This window comes from Aythya marila (assembly GCF_965140915.1).
Source record: "Aythya marila genome assembly, chromosome: 22".
NCBI classification, from domain to species: domain Eukaryota; kingdom Metazoa; phylum Chordata; class Aves; order Anseriformes; family Anatidae; genus Aythya; species Aythya marila.
In genome coordinates, this window is record NC_139063.1 from 1,259,020 (window position 1) to 1,273,146 (window position 14,127).

A 14,127-nucleotide genomic window follows, 5' to 3' on the forward strand; every position below is an offset into this window, starting at 1 on the left:
GAAGCCCCGTGGCATCCCTGTCCCAACCTTAAAACATCGCTTGGCTCGCAGCATCCCGTTCCCATTCCTGCCCCTGCCCGCTCTCACCGGAGCCCTTCTCTCTTCCAGGCAACGCGGTTGAGGAGAACCAGAAGGTGAAAACCCAGTGGCCCCGGTCGGCAGACGAGCCGGGGGTCTACATGGCCCAGACAGGTACCGGGGACAGGGGCAGGGGGCGTTGGGCTCGGCCGTGGGCAGGGCGGCGGAGACGGAGTGACTTCCTTTGCTTCCTGCCCACGGACTGACTTAATTTGCTCCATTTATACATTTTTTAATTTTTTTTTCCCTTTGCACCTTCCTCCGAGGGTTGTAAAGCAGGCAAAAAAAAAAAAAAAAATCCATTAATTGTTTCGTTCAAATGTACTTATTTGGCAAATTCATCTGGGTAATTTGAGCGTGCCGCTGCCCCTCCCCAGCACCCCCTGATTTATGGGTCGAGGGCTCGCAGGCGAGAGGGGAGATGGATGGCTCGGGGCCGGGCCGTGTGCCTGGCATGCCGATCTGCTCCCCGCTGCGCTCAGCTGCTCCTGGGTCCTGAGGTGCTGGGCAGGGCCATGGGGCCACCTTGGCCATCCCAAATGCCAGCCCTGGCCCCCAGCCCAGCTCAGCGGGCTGTACTGGTTCCCAGCCCTGTTTCAAGCCTGGCCAGGGGGAACCAGGACCCCCGTGGGGTGAACGGCCCCGTCCTGAGCCCCCGCCTCGCCCTGGGCTTCCCGTGTGGCGCAGAGCCACTGGTGGGCACGGGCACCTTGGTGGGTGTAGAGCCCATCTGCGGGACAAACCCTCCCCTTCAGAGCCCTCCCCTGTGTCTTCCTTTTTAATTCAAACCGAGGGCCTTTTCCCCTGCCCTGTCCAACGGCTTCAGATAGATCATCGAGCTTAATAAGAGCCAGGTGCTTGGAAATGTCAGCACCGCGGCTGCGCGGCGAGGGCGAGCGGTGCCGCCTGTGCTGGGCTCCTTTGGGCACCCGGGGGTTGCCCAGGACCCCGTCCCGGGTCACATCCTGCACCCAGGACCCTGTGCCGGGCCAGATGCTGTGCCTGGGGTCCCTGCTCCGGGTTTGGAGGGCGGCAGCACCGTGCTGGGGGCTCCTTCGCCCTGCCTGCGCCCTCGGTGCCGCGGCACCCTCGGCACCTCGTCCTCGCTGCTCCCGGGGCCGGTGGGGACCCCGCGGGCTCCCCGGGCAGCCCCCAGCCCTCACCCCACGTCTCCCCCCAGGGGACCCCGCGGCCGAGGAGTGGTCCCAGTGGAGCGTCTGCTCCCTGACGTGCGGGCAGGGCTCCCAGGTGCGGACGCGCTCCTGCGTCTCCTCTCCCTACGGCACGCTGTGCAGCGGGCTGCTGCGCGAGACGAGGACCTGCAACAACACGGCCACCTGCCCAGGTACCGGGGGGCACGGGGGGGGTTTTCAGGGCCGGGACGGGGGTGGGGGACACGTGGGGACACGTGCTTGCGTGGGGGTCTCTCGGTGGCGTGGAAAATGGGGGTGCCTGGGGGTGCGCAGGGAGGGTGGCTTCGTGCGGCGGGGGCAGCAGGAGGAGCCCACCAGCTCTGCCCCCGTTGTGTCCCCTCCCCTGCTGCGGCAGCTCTCGGGGGTCCGTGGGGGGAGGCACCTGCAGGATGTGCCCCCTGTGTCCTGCCTGCCTTGCCCCGCTCCTCTTCATCCTCATCTCCAGAGGATGCCAAAAACCTCGGGGCTTCCCTGGGGAAGTTTGGAGCTGGGGGAGAGGCAGGGGCTGGAGGGAGCCTGTGCCGTGGGGCTGGGGCCAGGGGGACTCGTGCGGGGCAGGAGGTGGCCGAGCTGCTCCAGCACGGTCCTGAGCAGGGGCGAGCAGGATGGACGCCTGCGGTGGCACCAGCAGTGCCCTGCCTGTCTGTCTGTCTGCCCACAGCGGGGTCCGTGTGTCCTGTGTGGGACTGCAGGGACTGGTGGGACCTCGGGGTGCAGCCGCGCCACCCCATCCTCTGGTTCTGGGGGGCTTTGCACCCCATAACACGTGGGTTCTCCCCTCGGTGTGGGGGCACTGGGGCTGCCGGGGCCATCTCGGCTCGCAGAGCATCCTTTAGGACGCCTGGGAACCCCGAGTGCTTCCCGAGCGAGCTGAGCTTGTGAGTGCCACGCGTGCAGGGGCTGTGCCCGCAGCCTCAGTGCCAGGGCGAAAGAGGCTCTGCCAGGGCGAGCGACAGCACCACCGGTGCCTGCTCGGGGCCTTTGGGGCGTGCAGATGGGGAAGGTGCCGGTGCCGCAGGGCGAGGAGGGGAGCGGGGCCCATGCCCAGCCCTGCCGCAGAGCCGCGGCCGTGGGCACGAGGGGTCTGCGCCGCCCAGGACCCCTTTGGTGCCAGGAGGGAGGCGCAGGGGAGGCTGCAGCCCCCCCGCGGGGCCGTGCCGTGACGGCGCTGTGCTGTGTTGCAGTTCACGGCGCATGGGAGGAGTGGTCCCCGTGGAGCCTGTGCTCGGTGACCTGCGGCCGAGGGGCCAGGACCAGGACGCGGCGGTGCGTGGCCCCGCGGCACGGAGGGAAAGCCTGCGAGGGCCCCGAGCTGCAGGCCAAGCCCTGCAATATCGCGACCTGCCCGGGTCAGTACCGCTCCCCCCCTCTCCCCCTGCTCCCTCCCGGCCTCGTCCCCAGCCCTGGGACGGCCGGGGAAAGCCACGAGCCGGGGAGCCAGGGCTTTGCTCCCGGTGCCGGGGCTGCAGTGGCGCACGGGACGGGCGGTGCGGCCGCTGTGGCACCGCCACAGGGACCTGGCACAGCCCAGGGGCACGGGGGGGGCGATGGCACGGGCTGCACCCTCCTGCCCCTATGGAGAACCAGCTCCGTTGGCCGCGCAGGGGGACCTGGAGCCCCCCGCCACGGGCAGGAGGGGACAGCCCCCGGGGCGTGCTGGCAGCTGGGGTGACATGGGGACGTTGTGGGGCACCGGGAGGGGTTGTGGGGTCTGTGTGTGTGCGCGGGTGGCGGCGCCGTCGCTGTTTCTTCATTCTCCTGGCACGGTCCCAGCCGGGGAGGCTGTTTTGGGGCCAGAGGGCTGCGGGGGCATCCCGCGTGCGGCCTGGTGAGGCTGGAGGCGGGCTGGGGGCACGAGGAGCAGGGGAGCCCCTGGGCTCAGGGTGCACCCACCCTGCAGCAGCTGTGGCAGGGCCGTGTCCCCGCGGCATGGGGCTCTTGCCGTGCACCCTGCCTGCCCGCAGAGCCGCTGCCAGAGCCACAGGAGCTCCAACAGCTCCTTCCCCGCCTGTCCCGGCCCCCACAGCAGCGCTGGGGCTCTGGGGTTTGGCGTGGAGCAGCTCTGGGATCTCCCAGCGGGTCCCACGGGGTGCACCTGGTGGTGCTGTGCACCGTGGTGCTGTAGGATCAGCCGCTACGGGGCCGGGGGGGCTGATCCCAGTGATGGGACCCCCTTGGTTGGGTCAGGGCTGGGCGCTGCCCGCTCCGGGTTTCGGCACGCGGGGCCGGCACGTGGCTAGGCTGGACCCGTTGCACGGGGAGCGGGGGGCACGGGCGGCGGGGAGACGGTGCCACCGGCCCTGCTGGGGGGGGGCACACTGATGCCGCTGTCTTCGTTGTCCCCGCAGTGGAAGGGCAGTGGCTGGAGTGGGGCGCCTGGAGCCGCTGCTCCGTCACCTGCGCCAACGGCACGCAGCAGCGCACGCGCAAGTGCAGCGTCTCGGCCCACGGCTGGGCAGAGTGCCGGGGGGCCCACGCCGACACCCGCGAGTGCTCCAACCCCACGTGTCCCAGTAAGGCCCCCGCGCGCTGGGGAGGGAGTGGGGGGTGAGGCTGGGGGGGGCACGGCACGGTGCGTCGTGGCACGGCGCGTCGGATCCCAGCCGGGCTGTGAGTCTGCCTTAAAGCTGATGCGGTGTCACCCGTGGTGATGCCGGGCTGCTGGCACCCTGGGGTGTCACCGTTTAGTGCCACCGTCACCGATGCCAGGCTGCTGGCACCCTTTGGTGTCACTCTTGGTGACGTGGTGGTGCCGGTGGTGCCAGCGACCGCCCCCTTTGTGCCGGTCGCTGCCCCCAGACGTGTCCCAGCTGGAGGAGGAGGTGTCCGTGCTGGGCGTCCCTGCTGGCTCCCAGTGCCGTGCTGGGAGCTGTGGGGAGCTGTCGGTGTGCTCCTGGTGTGCTCTGGGTGTGTGAGCTCTTGTGCACGTGCCCGGGGCAGCTCGGTGCCTGTACCACCACCCTGCTGCCTGCTGGGGCACAGGGATGGGGACACGGGGCACAGGGAGTCAGCCAAAGGGCAGACCCCGTCCTCCTCCTGCCCTTCAGTCGCTGGCACAGAGGGAGGTGGGGGCTGCCCCGTGCCAGGGTGCCCCTGGGCTGCTGCACGGGGGCGTTGGTCCGGTTGGAAGGAGATTTTAAGCCATCGATCCGGGGATTTAATCCCCGCGGAGCTTTCCCCCCGCGGCACGGCGAGCAGCCGCAGCAGCACGGTGCCACCAGCCCTGCCCCGTCCCTGTCCCCCACCCACCCACCCACCCACCACGCCGAGCCGGCCGTCCCGCGGCCGGGGGCCCCCACCGTGTCCCTGCCCCGCAGCCGACAGCAAGTGGGGCCCCTGGAACCACTGGAGCCTCTGCTCCAAGACCTGCGACACGGGCTGGCAGCGCCGCTTCCGCATGTGCGAGGGCACCGGCGTGCAGGGCTACCCCTGCGAGGGCACGGGCGAGGAGGTGAAGACCTGCAACGAGAAGAAGTGCCCAGGTACGGGGCAGCCCCCGGCGCCCACCCCCGGTGCCCGTGCCGCCCCTGACCCCCTCCTCTCGCCCCCCAGCCTACCACGAGATGTGCAAGGACGAGTACGTCATGCTGATGACCTGGAAGAAAACCGCCGCCGGGGACGTCATCTACAACAAGTGTCCCCCCAACGCCACGGGTGAGGGGCACGGGGAGGGTGGTCCCCAACCAGTTCCCCTTTCCGGGGGAGCTGCAGGGGACCGGGTGGAGGTGGGTGATGAGGACGTGGCTCCTGTGCTGCCCTCGAGCCCCCCCCCCGCCCTTTGTGTCCCACACAGGGTCCGCCAGCCGCCGGTGCCTGCTGAGCCCCCACGGGGTCGCGTACTGGGGTGTGCCCAGCTTCGCCCGCTGCATCTCCCACGAGTACCGATACTTACATCTCTCAGTAGGTGCACGCTCTGACACGGCCCCCCCCCTGTCCCCAAGGGGTCCCCAGCCCCTGCTGCCCTCCCCTGCTGTCCCCAACCGGGGCAGGGACCCCCTCGCCATTCTCTCAGGGGGGTTAATTCGTTGCCCTGGGGGTGCTGGCACCAGTCGGATGCCACGTGGGGACACAGACGGGTCCCCGGGTAGGGCTGGGAGGGAGGGAGGCTGGGAAGGACCCCCCCAAACCCCCTTATCCCACTACTGCCCAAATCTTTGCAATTAACTCCGCAGTGCCCCTGGCTCTGGGCGCGGCGAGGGGTTGGGGGCACGGAGCACCTCGGGGGGGGGTGCTGGCAGCGGGGTGACACCCGTGTGTGTCCCTCCCCCCCCCCATCCAAGCTGCGGGAACACCTGGCCAAGGGGCAGCGGGTGCTGGCGGGCGAGGGCATGTCGCAGGTGGTGCGGAGCCTGCTGGAGCTCATGGCCCGCAAGACCTACTACAGCGGGGACCTGCTCTTCTCCGTGGAGATCCTGCGCAACGTCACCGACACCTTCAAGAGGGCCACCTACACCCCGTCCTCCGAGGACGTGCAGGTACCGAGCCGGGGACGTGGTGGAGGGGGGAGCACCCCGGGGAGAGGGGGTGGCAGCGGTCGGTGTCCCCCCCCCAGCCCCGCTGACCCCCGTCCCCGCAGCGCTTCTTCCAGGTGGTGAGCTACATGGTGGACGCGGAGAACCGGGACAAGTGGGAGGATGCGCAGCAGGTGAGGGGCGAGGGGCTCGGGTGGGCAGCTGGGGTGGCCACGGCGTGTGTGTGCCCCCCCCCAGTGGACACCCCCCCGAGCTGCTCGCCCTCCCGCAGGTCTCTCCCGGCTCCGTGCACCTGATGAAGGTGGTGGAGGACTTCATCCACCTGGTGGGGGATGCGCTGAAGGCTTTCCAGAGCTCCCTCATCGTCACCGACAACCTGGGTGAGTGGCGGGGCGCGCGCGGGGGGCGCACGGGGGGCGCACGGGGAGCCGGCTGCTGACCCCCGCTGTGCCCCGGCAGTGATCAGCATCCAGCGCGAGCCCGTCTCCGCCGTCTCCAGCGACATCAACTTCCCCATGAAGGGGCGGCGGGGCATGAAGGACTGGGCTCGCAGCTCCGAGGACAAGCTCTTCATCCCCCGGGAGGTGCTGAGCCTCGCCTCCGCCGGTACGGCGCGCGGCATCGGCGCGTGGCGCACGTGTGAACGCCTGGGTGTGCACGCCCGGTGCTGTGCACACGCGTGTGAGCGTGCACCTCAAAGAGGTTGTGTGCGGGTGGGTGTGCGCGTGCGTGAGCGTGAGGCTCTGGGTGTGCGTGGGGGCAGGTTTGTGGCCGGCACATTTGGAAGCGTGTGCGACCGCGTGCGTGCGCGTGCGTGAGCGCACGGGTGGTGTCCTGCCAGCCCTCGGGTCTGCAGCTCCGGGTGCCAGCACCCGTGTCAGAGGGGCGCGTGGCCTCTCCCCCGTGCCCCGAGCAGCCCCGTGGGCCTGCCCGTGTCTGCGTCTGCTCGCCGGGTGCACGTGTGCCGCGCGAGCCCCCCCCGTGCGTGTGCCGGGCGCTGGCTCCGCGCCGCTCCCCTCCCTTCCCCTCTCCCTGCAGAGCTGGACGAGTCGTCCCACTTCGTCATCGGGGCCGTGCTGTACCGCACGCTGGGGCTCATCCTGCCCCCTCCCAGGTGAGTGGGGCCGCCCCGCCGCCCCCACGGCGTGTCCCCCTCCGTCCCTGTGACAGCCGCTGCCCCCTCCCCGCAGGGCCCCCCTGGCCGTCACCTCCAAGGTGCTGACGGTGACCGTGCGCCCGCCGACCAAGCCTGCCGAGCCCCTGGTGCTGGTGGAGCTGTCCCACGTCATCAACGTGCGTGTCCCCTTGTCACCGCTCCTGTCCCAGCTCTCCGAGGGCACCGGGGAGCCGGGCAGGTCCCCGGGGGGGTGCCAAGACCCCCCTGGGGGGCTGGCAGCGGGCACGCTGCTCACCCCCCCGTCTGTCCGCAGGGCACGTCCCACCCGCAGTGCGTCACCTGGGACTACTCCAGGACGTGAGTGGGGTTTTGGGGGGCAGCGTGGGCAGCCCCACTGAGGGGGGGGTGATGCTGGGAGATGGGGTTGGGCTGTCCCCATGCCCGGGTGGCACCGAGTCCCTGGGGGAGGGACGTGCACGTGGCCGAGCCCCCCCCCCCAGCTGCGGGGTGATGTTCCAGGTATCGATTTGCTCCCGTGTGCCACCGGGGCCGGATGCCTCCCGCCTGCCAGATGCAATTTGTTCACACAGGGCTGTGGCAGGAGAGAGGGAAAGTAGGGCACGGCACGGGGGGGGTGCTGAGGGGTGGGGGGCAGCGCCTGCGGGTGCTCTGAGCCTCGGGGTCACCGGTGCAGCCCCGTGGGGAGCCTGGGGCATCTCAGAGCGGATCCTGTAGGGACGGAGAGGAGTGGGGCTGTGCTGAGCGTGGTGGGGCGCAGCCTGCTGGGGACACACGTCCCAGACCGAGGTCCCCATCCCCTGTGGCTGCGTCCCCTGTGCCCTGTGCATGGCCAGCGTCCCCACGGGGCTCCCCCTTCCTGGCATTGTCCCATGCAGGGGTGGCCCAGGAGCCTTTACCCCAAAGTTTTGGCTTTGCAGAGGGTCCCTGTGCCGGGTGCAGGAGACCCCTGGGGCTGCCTCAACCCCCCCGGCACTGCCGCAACCCCTGCTCCATCCCCATCAGCCTCCCCCTGGGCCTGGCCCCCTTCTTCCTGGGGTTTCAGTTTGCCCCCCCCAGCCTGGATGGGATGATTAGGGACCAAGGCTCGGTGCCGCACAGCTCCCCGGGGAGGGTGGGATCAGCACCTCGGGCCCTGCTGCGGGCTCAGGGCAGGCACCCCGGCCGGGGGCAGCGAAGGGTTAAGCGAGGGGCTGCGTTTGGGTCTGATCACTTCAAATTGCTCGCTCTCCCTCGCTCTCTCGTCCCATTAATCAGGGATCCTGGCTTGGGAAACTGGGACACGGAGAGCTGCCAAACCCTGGAGACCCTCCCGGCGCACACCAAATGCCAGTGCCGCCAGCTCGCCACCTTCGCCGTCCTCGCCCAGCTGCCCAGGGACCTGGTAGGGGACGGGGATGGCACACGGGGGGGGACACCGGGGGTGGGGGGCGCTCCCTGGGCTGAGGTGGGGGTCCCGGGGCAGGGTGAGGTGCGCAGGGGCTGCAGGGACACGGGTGGCACAGGGGGGATGTCAGACCAGGGGGGGCTCCCCAAGGAGGGGATCCCTGTGCCCCCGGCACCCTGAGGGTGCCGTGGGGTGGGGGTGGTGCCGCAGGGCTCCAGATTGAGGAGGGGTCAGAGCCACATGGCCCCGGCCCCCCCTCACCCCATTGCTATTCCACCCACATCCCCCGTCGGCATGGAGATGGGCACGGGGCCCCGGGAAGGCGCCTCGGCCGCGCCACCGCTCGTCCCCCTCCGTTGGCACACAGGGAGGGGGTCCCAGCCAGGAGGGACAGAGGGGCACGGCAGGGGGCAGGGAGCAGCCACAGGGGGGGCTGGGCTCAGCCTCGCCCCCCCCCCTCTAATTCCCTGCCAGGCCATGGACCCCTCGGGCACCCCCTCGGTGCCGCTGATGATCGGCTGCGCCGTCTCCTGCATGGCCCTGCTGACCCTGCTGGTGATCTACGCTGCCTTCTGGAGGTGACCGCCCCGGCTGGCTCTGGGGACACTGGGGACCACGGGGGGGGGGGCGTGAGAGATGTGGGGAGGGGGCACGAAGGGGGACACGGCGTGAGGAAAAGCTGAGCTCAGCGTGGTTACGAGCAGCGTGCGGGGAAGGGACGCGGGGTGGGAGAGGTGCCCCGGCCGTGCGCTGCTGTCCCCGGGGGGGACACGGGGTGAGGGGGGGGACACGGGATGAGGAGGGGATGGCCCCACGCTGCTGCCCCCCCCCCCAGGTTCATCAAATCGGAGCGCTCCATCATCCTGCTCAACTTCTGCGTCTCCATCCTGGCCTCCAACATCCTCATCCTCGTGGGGCAGTCCCAGATGCTCAGCAAGGTGGGCGCCGCGCCGCGCCACGGGCTGGGGAGGTGTGGGGGGGGTCCGAGCCCCCTGGGGAATTTGGGGTGGAGTGGGGGGGGGCTTCTCCCAGGGGCAGATTGGATTGGGATTAACTCAATCTGGGGATTAAACTCCCTGCGTGGCGGCGGCTTTGGCACAAGCCCCGGCCTGGCGTGGGAGGTTAACCGGCGCGTGGCCGTGCCGCATCCCCGGCGCAGGGCGTGTGCACCATGACGGCCGCCTTCCTCCACTTCTTCTTCCTCTCCTCCTTCTGCTGGGTGCTGACGGAGGCCTGGCAGTCCTACCTGGCGGTGATCGGCCGGATCCGGACACGCCTGGTCAGGAAGCGCTTCCTCTGCTTGGGATGGGGTAAGGGGGCAGGGGGGGGAGGCACCGCGCACCCTTCCCGATACCCAAATCCCTCCGAGGGAAACCGAGGCGCGGGGGAGCGCAGGCTCCGTACCCCCCACCCCGCCTGGCCCCTTGGTGCCATGGGGAGCTGCCAAAAGGGTCCTGCTCTCTGTCCCCATCCTTTGGGGGTGTTCTGGGGGGGGGTCACAGTGCTGCTGCCCCCCCCCCCTGCAGCTCGGCCCCCGTCTCCCCTCCCTCCTCCAGGTTTGCCAGCCCTGGTGGTCGCCGTCTCCGTCGGCTTCACGCGGACCAAAGGCTACGGGACGGCCAGCTAGTACGTGGGGCTGGGGGGGGCGGGGGCGTGGTGGCAGCGATGTAGGGTCAGGGGACGGGGATACGGAGCAGGGGGTGTCGTGTCCCCCCCCCGCATCGCCCCCTGACACCCCCGGTCCCCGCAGCTGCTGGCTCTCGCTGGAGGGCGGTCTGCTCTACGCCTTCGTGGGACCCGCCGCCGTCATCGTGCTGGTAGGCTGCCCCCCCTCAGACCCCAAAACCCACCCCACAAAGCTCCCCTTTAACTCGGGGGGGGGGTCCTTAACCCCGGCTCTGCACCCCCCTCAACCCCGCCCCCCCCCCCAGGTGAACATGCTGGTCGGCATCATCGTGTTCAACAAGCTCATGTCCCGCGACGGCATTTCAGATAAGTCCAAAAAGCAGCGAGCTGGGTGAGTGCCCTGCACCCCCCCCCGGGGCTGTGCCGGGGCCACCGCGGAGCCCCCTCCCCTGCCGTGGGGTCTTTGGGGGGGGTTCGGGGGGGGGGGCAGCCGTGGGGGTCCCTCGGGAGCGGGGGCTGAGCACGGGGCAGACTTCACCGCACCGGTGGGCGGCGGGACCGAGCCCAGCGCAGCCACAGCTGCTTACTGGGAGCTACTGGGGAGAGGGGGGGGGACACACACACAGCGGATGGGGAGGGGGCGGCCACCCCGTGCGTCCCCCAGGGCTGGGGGGAGCCGCTCGCTGCGGACCCCCCCGCACCACCAGGGGAGGGGGCTGAGCCCACCCGCCCGTCCCGGCTGCCGCTTGGCCACCCCCGCTCACCATTAACTGCTGTGCCCCCCCCCCCGACTAACCCGGCTCTTTCTCTCTCTTTCTTTTTTCTCCCCCCCCCCATTTGCTTTCTGCCCCTGTCCGTCCATCCATCCGTCCATCCATCCATCCTGCCCCCCCCTCATTGCTGTTCCCTCCTCGCCTCTGCCTCCCCGCGTGGCCCTGTCCTGGCCGCGGGGCGCCGGGGGGGCATTTTTTTTTTTTGTTGTTTTTTTTTTTATTTTTTTGCCTGGTGGTGGTGGTGGTGGTGGTGGTGGTGGTGGGGGCGCCTAGCTCCAAGCCCCCCCCCTGCGGCAGCCTGCTGCTGAAATGCACCAAGTGCGGCGTGGTGTCCAGCGCGGCCATGACCTCCGCCACCGCCAGCAATGCCATGTTAGTGCCCGCTGCGCCCCCCCCCCACCCCACCCCGAGCACAGCCTGACGCCGGAATTTTGGGGAGGGGGGGGGGGTCCTGGAGGGTGGGGAGAAGGGGTTCGGGTGGGCTCTGGGCACCCCCTTTCCTCCTGGGGATTGGGGTCGGGGGGTCCCGCGGGCAGGCAGGGAGAAGGCTGAGTGCTCGGGGCGGCCCCCCCCCGGGTGTGGGGGGCACGCGTGTCCCCCCCCCACACCCCCCCGCAGCCATCACGCCCGCATGGCTTCCCGCAGGGTCACCTCATCGCCGCCGCCGGGGTGCGGGGGGCTCAGCCCCTCCTGCCCGGGGTTGGGGGGGAGCGGGGAGGGCAGGATGAGGGGGGGGGGGGGGGTGATGGGAGCATCCCCGGGACCCCTTTGGTGGCATGTGAGCCCCCCCCCCCCCCCCCGGGGTGCTGGCTGGGCTGTGTGGGGGGGGCTGTGACACTGCCACCCCCACCAGCCTGCTGGCCACGCTGCCAGGGGGTTGGGGTTTGGGTCCCCAAAAATAGGGCTGAAACCCCCCTTCTGCTGGCTGGCTGGGGGGGGGGGGGGGCTGGGGGTCGCCCCACGGCCCCCCAGCACCACTGTGGGTCCGGCTCTGCGGGATGGGGGCACGCAGAGCCCCCGTCCCCCCCACCCCAACGCGGGCAGTGCCGCCAGCACCCAGCCAGCGCCGGCACGGGGATGCGGAGCAAGAGGGGGGGACACTCGGTGCCAGGGGGATTTTGGGCACCGGGCTCTGTGCCACGCACGCGTGGGCTCCCTGGGGGTGAGGGGGGGGGTCTCGGGGCTGTGCCGGGGACGCCCCCGTGGTGGTGGGCTCACCCCCGGCCCTCTCTCCCTGCCCCAGGGCATCGCTGTGGAGCTCCTGCGTGGTTCTGCCTCTGCTGGCGCTGACCTGGATGTCGGCCGTGCTCGCCATGACCGACCGGCGCTCCATCCTCTTCCAGGTCCTCTTCGCCGTCTTCAACTCCGTCCAGGGCTTCGTCATCATCACCGTGCACGGCTTCCTGCGCCGAGAGGTGGGGCGGGGGCACTGGGGGGGGGACGGGATGGGCAGGGACCCCGGCTACGGGGCAGGGACCCCCGGCTTATGGGGTGCGGAGCTGGGGGGGTGAACCCCACCCCGGGCGCGGGGCCGTGACCGGCTGTGTCCCCGCAGGTCCAGGACGTGGTGAAGTGCCAGGTTGGGGGGTGCAGGGGCGAGGAGAACGAAAACTCCCCCGACTCCTGCAAGAACGGGCAGGTGCAGATCCTGGTGAGTGCGGCAGCGCCGGCGCAGAGCGGGGCAGGGCCCCCTGCACGCCCTGCTGGACCCGGGGCTGCCCAAGATGCATTCACTTCCCTGCCTCTCTCTCTCTCTCTCTCTCTCTCTTTTTTTTCCTCTTCTCCTCTCTCTCTCTGTCTCCCTTTTTTCCCCCTCTTTCTGTGTTTTTATAGACAGATTTTGAAAAGGACGTTGACCTGGCGTGCCAGACAGGTGAGGTCCCCCAGGAAGGTGCTGGGGATGGGGACGCACGGGGATGGGGACGCGGTGGTGCCACTCCTGGAGGGGCAGGCAGTTTGTGGGGTGGTTGCAGTGCCGGCACAGGGGGGTCTCGGTGCCCCGAGGGCTTGCACGGTGCCGGCTCCGACCCGCTGCCTGCCCACAGTGCTGTTCAAGGAGGTGAACACCTGCAACCCCGCCACCATCACCGGCACCTTGTCCCGCATCTCCCTGGACGGAGACGAAGACCCCAAGCTCAACACCACCTCGGAGGGCGGCCTGGGTTTCTCCAACCTGCCGGGCAACATCCCCGCGCCCAGCATCCTGGTGCAGGTGCCCAAGATGCCCCCCAACGTGGTGGCCGAGCTGGGCGAGCCGCCGGCGCAGCCGGTGGGGCTGGAGGCGCAGGGCCCCGTGTACCTGTGCACCGAGAGCAGCCTGAGGCCCGTGGACTACGGCTGGCTGCGCGCCCCGGAGCCACCCCGGGAGAGCGACTACATGGTGCTGCCGCGCCGCAGCGCCAGCCTCAAGCCCTTCCAGCGGGACGAGGGGCAGCTGGAGGAGGGGGCCCCCGGCGGGAAGGGGCGGCCGGCGGGCGAGGGGGACGCCTACCCCAGCTTCATCTCGGTGGAGCACGTCAACGTGAACCTGAGCCAGCCCTACGGGACGGTGAAGCACCCCTACGGGCTGCAGTTCAAGCAGCACCCCACGGTGCGCCAGATCCTGGCCTCGGAGCTGGCGGAGCGCAGCCGCACCATGCCCCGCACCGTCCCCGGCTCTGCCATGAAAGTGGGGTCCCTAGAGGTGAGCGGGGGGGCCCTGGGGAGCAAAGGGGGACGGGGTTGGGGGGCCTGCTGGTGGGCTGGGGGCGTGCATGGGGCTGGGAGCACCTTGGAGAGCACGCGCAACTTGTGTGCGCAGGGTTGCAGAGGTGCCCTGCTCCTGTGCTTGCTGCCTGGCATCCCATAACCTGCTCGGGGCTGGCTCGGCTCTGCCTGGGGCTGCTGGGCTCCTCCCCGGCCCTGCAAAGACTTTTTTCCCTTTTTTTCTCCTCCTCCTCCCTGCTGCTCCGGCCCCGTGCACCCCCTGCCAGAGGAAGAGGTTGCGGTACTCCGACCTGGATTTCGAGGTGAGCGGTGGCACCGGGCACGGGAGGGGTGCCCACAGGCTCACCCCGGCTCTGCCCTGAGCGAGGCTGGGGGAGCAGAAGCCAAGCTCTGAGGAGGTTTACACCAGGCCATAAAAAAGCATTGGCTTTTGATTAAAATGCCAGCTCAGGGTGGGAGAGTTGTAGCTGGCTTTGTGGGAGGAGACGGAGCGTGGCAGCAGGGACTTTGCGTCCCCGTGTGGCCCGGGGATGGGGTCAGGGATGGGGACGGGGATGGGATCAGGGTGTGTATGGACACAAAGTGACATCCGTGGGCCCTGCTCTCGCCCTGCAGAAGGTGATGCACACGCGGAAGCGCCACTCCGAGCTCTACCACGAGCTCAACCAGAAGTTCCACACGCTGGACCGGTACCGGGCCCCCGCCGCCGGCACCTCCAAGGTGAGGTCCTTGGGGGCGGGGGGGGGGGGTCGCATCC

General features: G+C 70.0%; 1 protein-coding gene across 1 annotated transcript in view; it reads left to right on the top strand.

The window, feature by feature from the left end:
* The window catches only part of ADGRB2 (adhesion G protein-coupled receptor B2), an 82,478-nt gene that overhangs the window by 67,517 nt on the left and 834 nt on the right, over positions 1 to 14,127 (top strand). Inside the window, exons 3-29 of the mRNA XM_082777636.1 lie at positions 109 to 192; positions 1,259 to 1,423; positions 2,456 to 2,620; positions 3,620 to 3,784; positions 4,589 to 4,753; positions 4,824 to 4,925; positions 5,065 to 5,171; positions 5,552 to 5,746; positions 5,848 to 5,916; positions 6,015 to 6,123; positions 6,203 to 6,380; positions 6,717 to 6,857; positions 6,934 to 7,036; positions 7,174 to 7,217; positions 8,136 to 8,262; positions 8,740 to 8,843; positions 9,101 to 9,203; positions 9,425 to 9,575; positions 9,822 to 9,891; positions 10,016 to 10,082; positions 10,197 to 10,282; positions 11,908 to 12,079; positions 12,220 to 12,315; positions 12,498 to 12,537; positions 12,710 to 13,347; positions 13,637 to 13,672; positions 13,986 to 14,090. Of these exons, the coding sequence (XP_082633762.1) occupies positions 109 to 192; positions 1,259 to 1,423; positions 2,456 to 2,620; positions 3,620 to 3,784; positions 4,589 to 4,753; positions 4,824 to 4,925; positions 5,065 to 5,171; positions 5,552 to 5,746; positions 5,848 to 5,916; positions 6,015 to 6,123; positions 6,203 to 6,380; positions 6,717 to 6,857; positions 6,934 to 7,036; positions 7,174 to 7,217; positions 8,136 to 8,262; positions 8,740 to 8,843; positions 9,101 to 9,203; positions 9,425 to 9,575; positions 9,822 to 9,891; positions 10,016 to 10,082; positions 10,197 to 10,282; positions 11,908 to 12,079; positions 12,220 to 12,315; positions 12,498 to 12,537; positions 12,710 to 13,347; positions 13,637 to 13,672; positions 13,986 to 14,090 (3,587 nt within the window). The remainder of the gene's footprint in view (positions 1 to 108; positions 193 to 1,258; positions 1,424 to 2,455; positions 2,621 to 3,619; positions 3,785 to 4,588; positions 4,754 to 4,823; positions 4,926 to 5,064; positions 5,172 to 5,551; positions 5,747 to 5,847; positions 5,917 to 6,014; positions 6,124 to 6,202; positions 6,381 to 6,716; positions 6,858 to 6,933; positions 7,037 to 7,173; positions 7,218 to 8,135; positions 8,263 to 8,739; positions 8,844 to 9,100; positions 9,204 to 9,424; positions 9,576 to 9,821; positions 9,892 to 10,015; positions 10,083 to 10,196; positions 10,283 to 11,907; positions 12,080 to 12,219; positions 12,316 to 12,497; positions 12,538 to 12,709; positions 13,348 to 13,636; positions 13,673 to 13,985; positions 14,091 to 14,127) is intronic.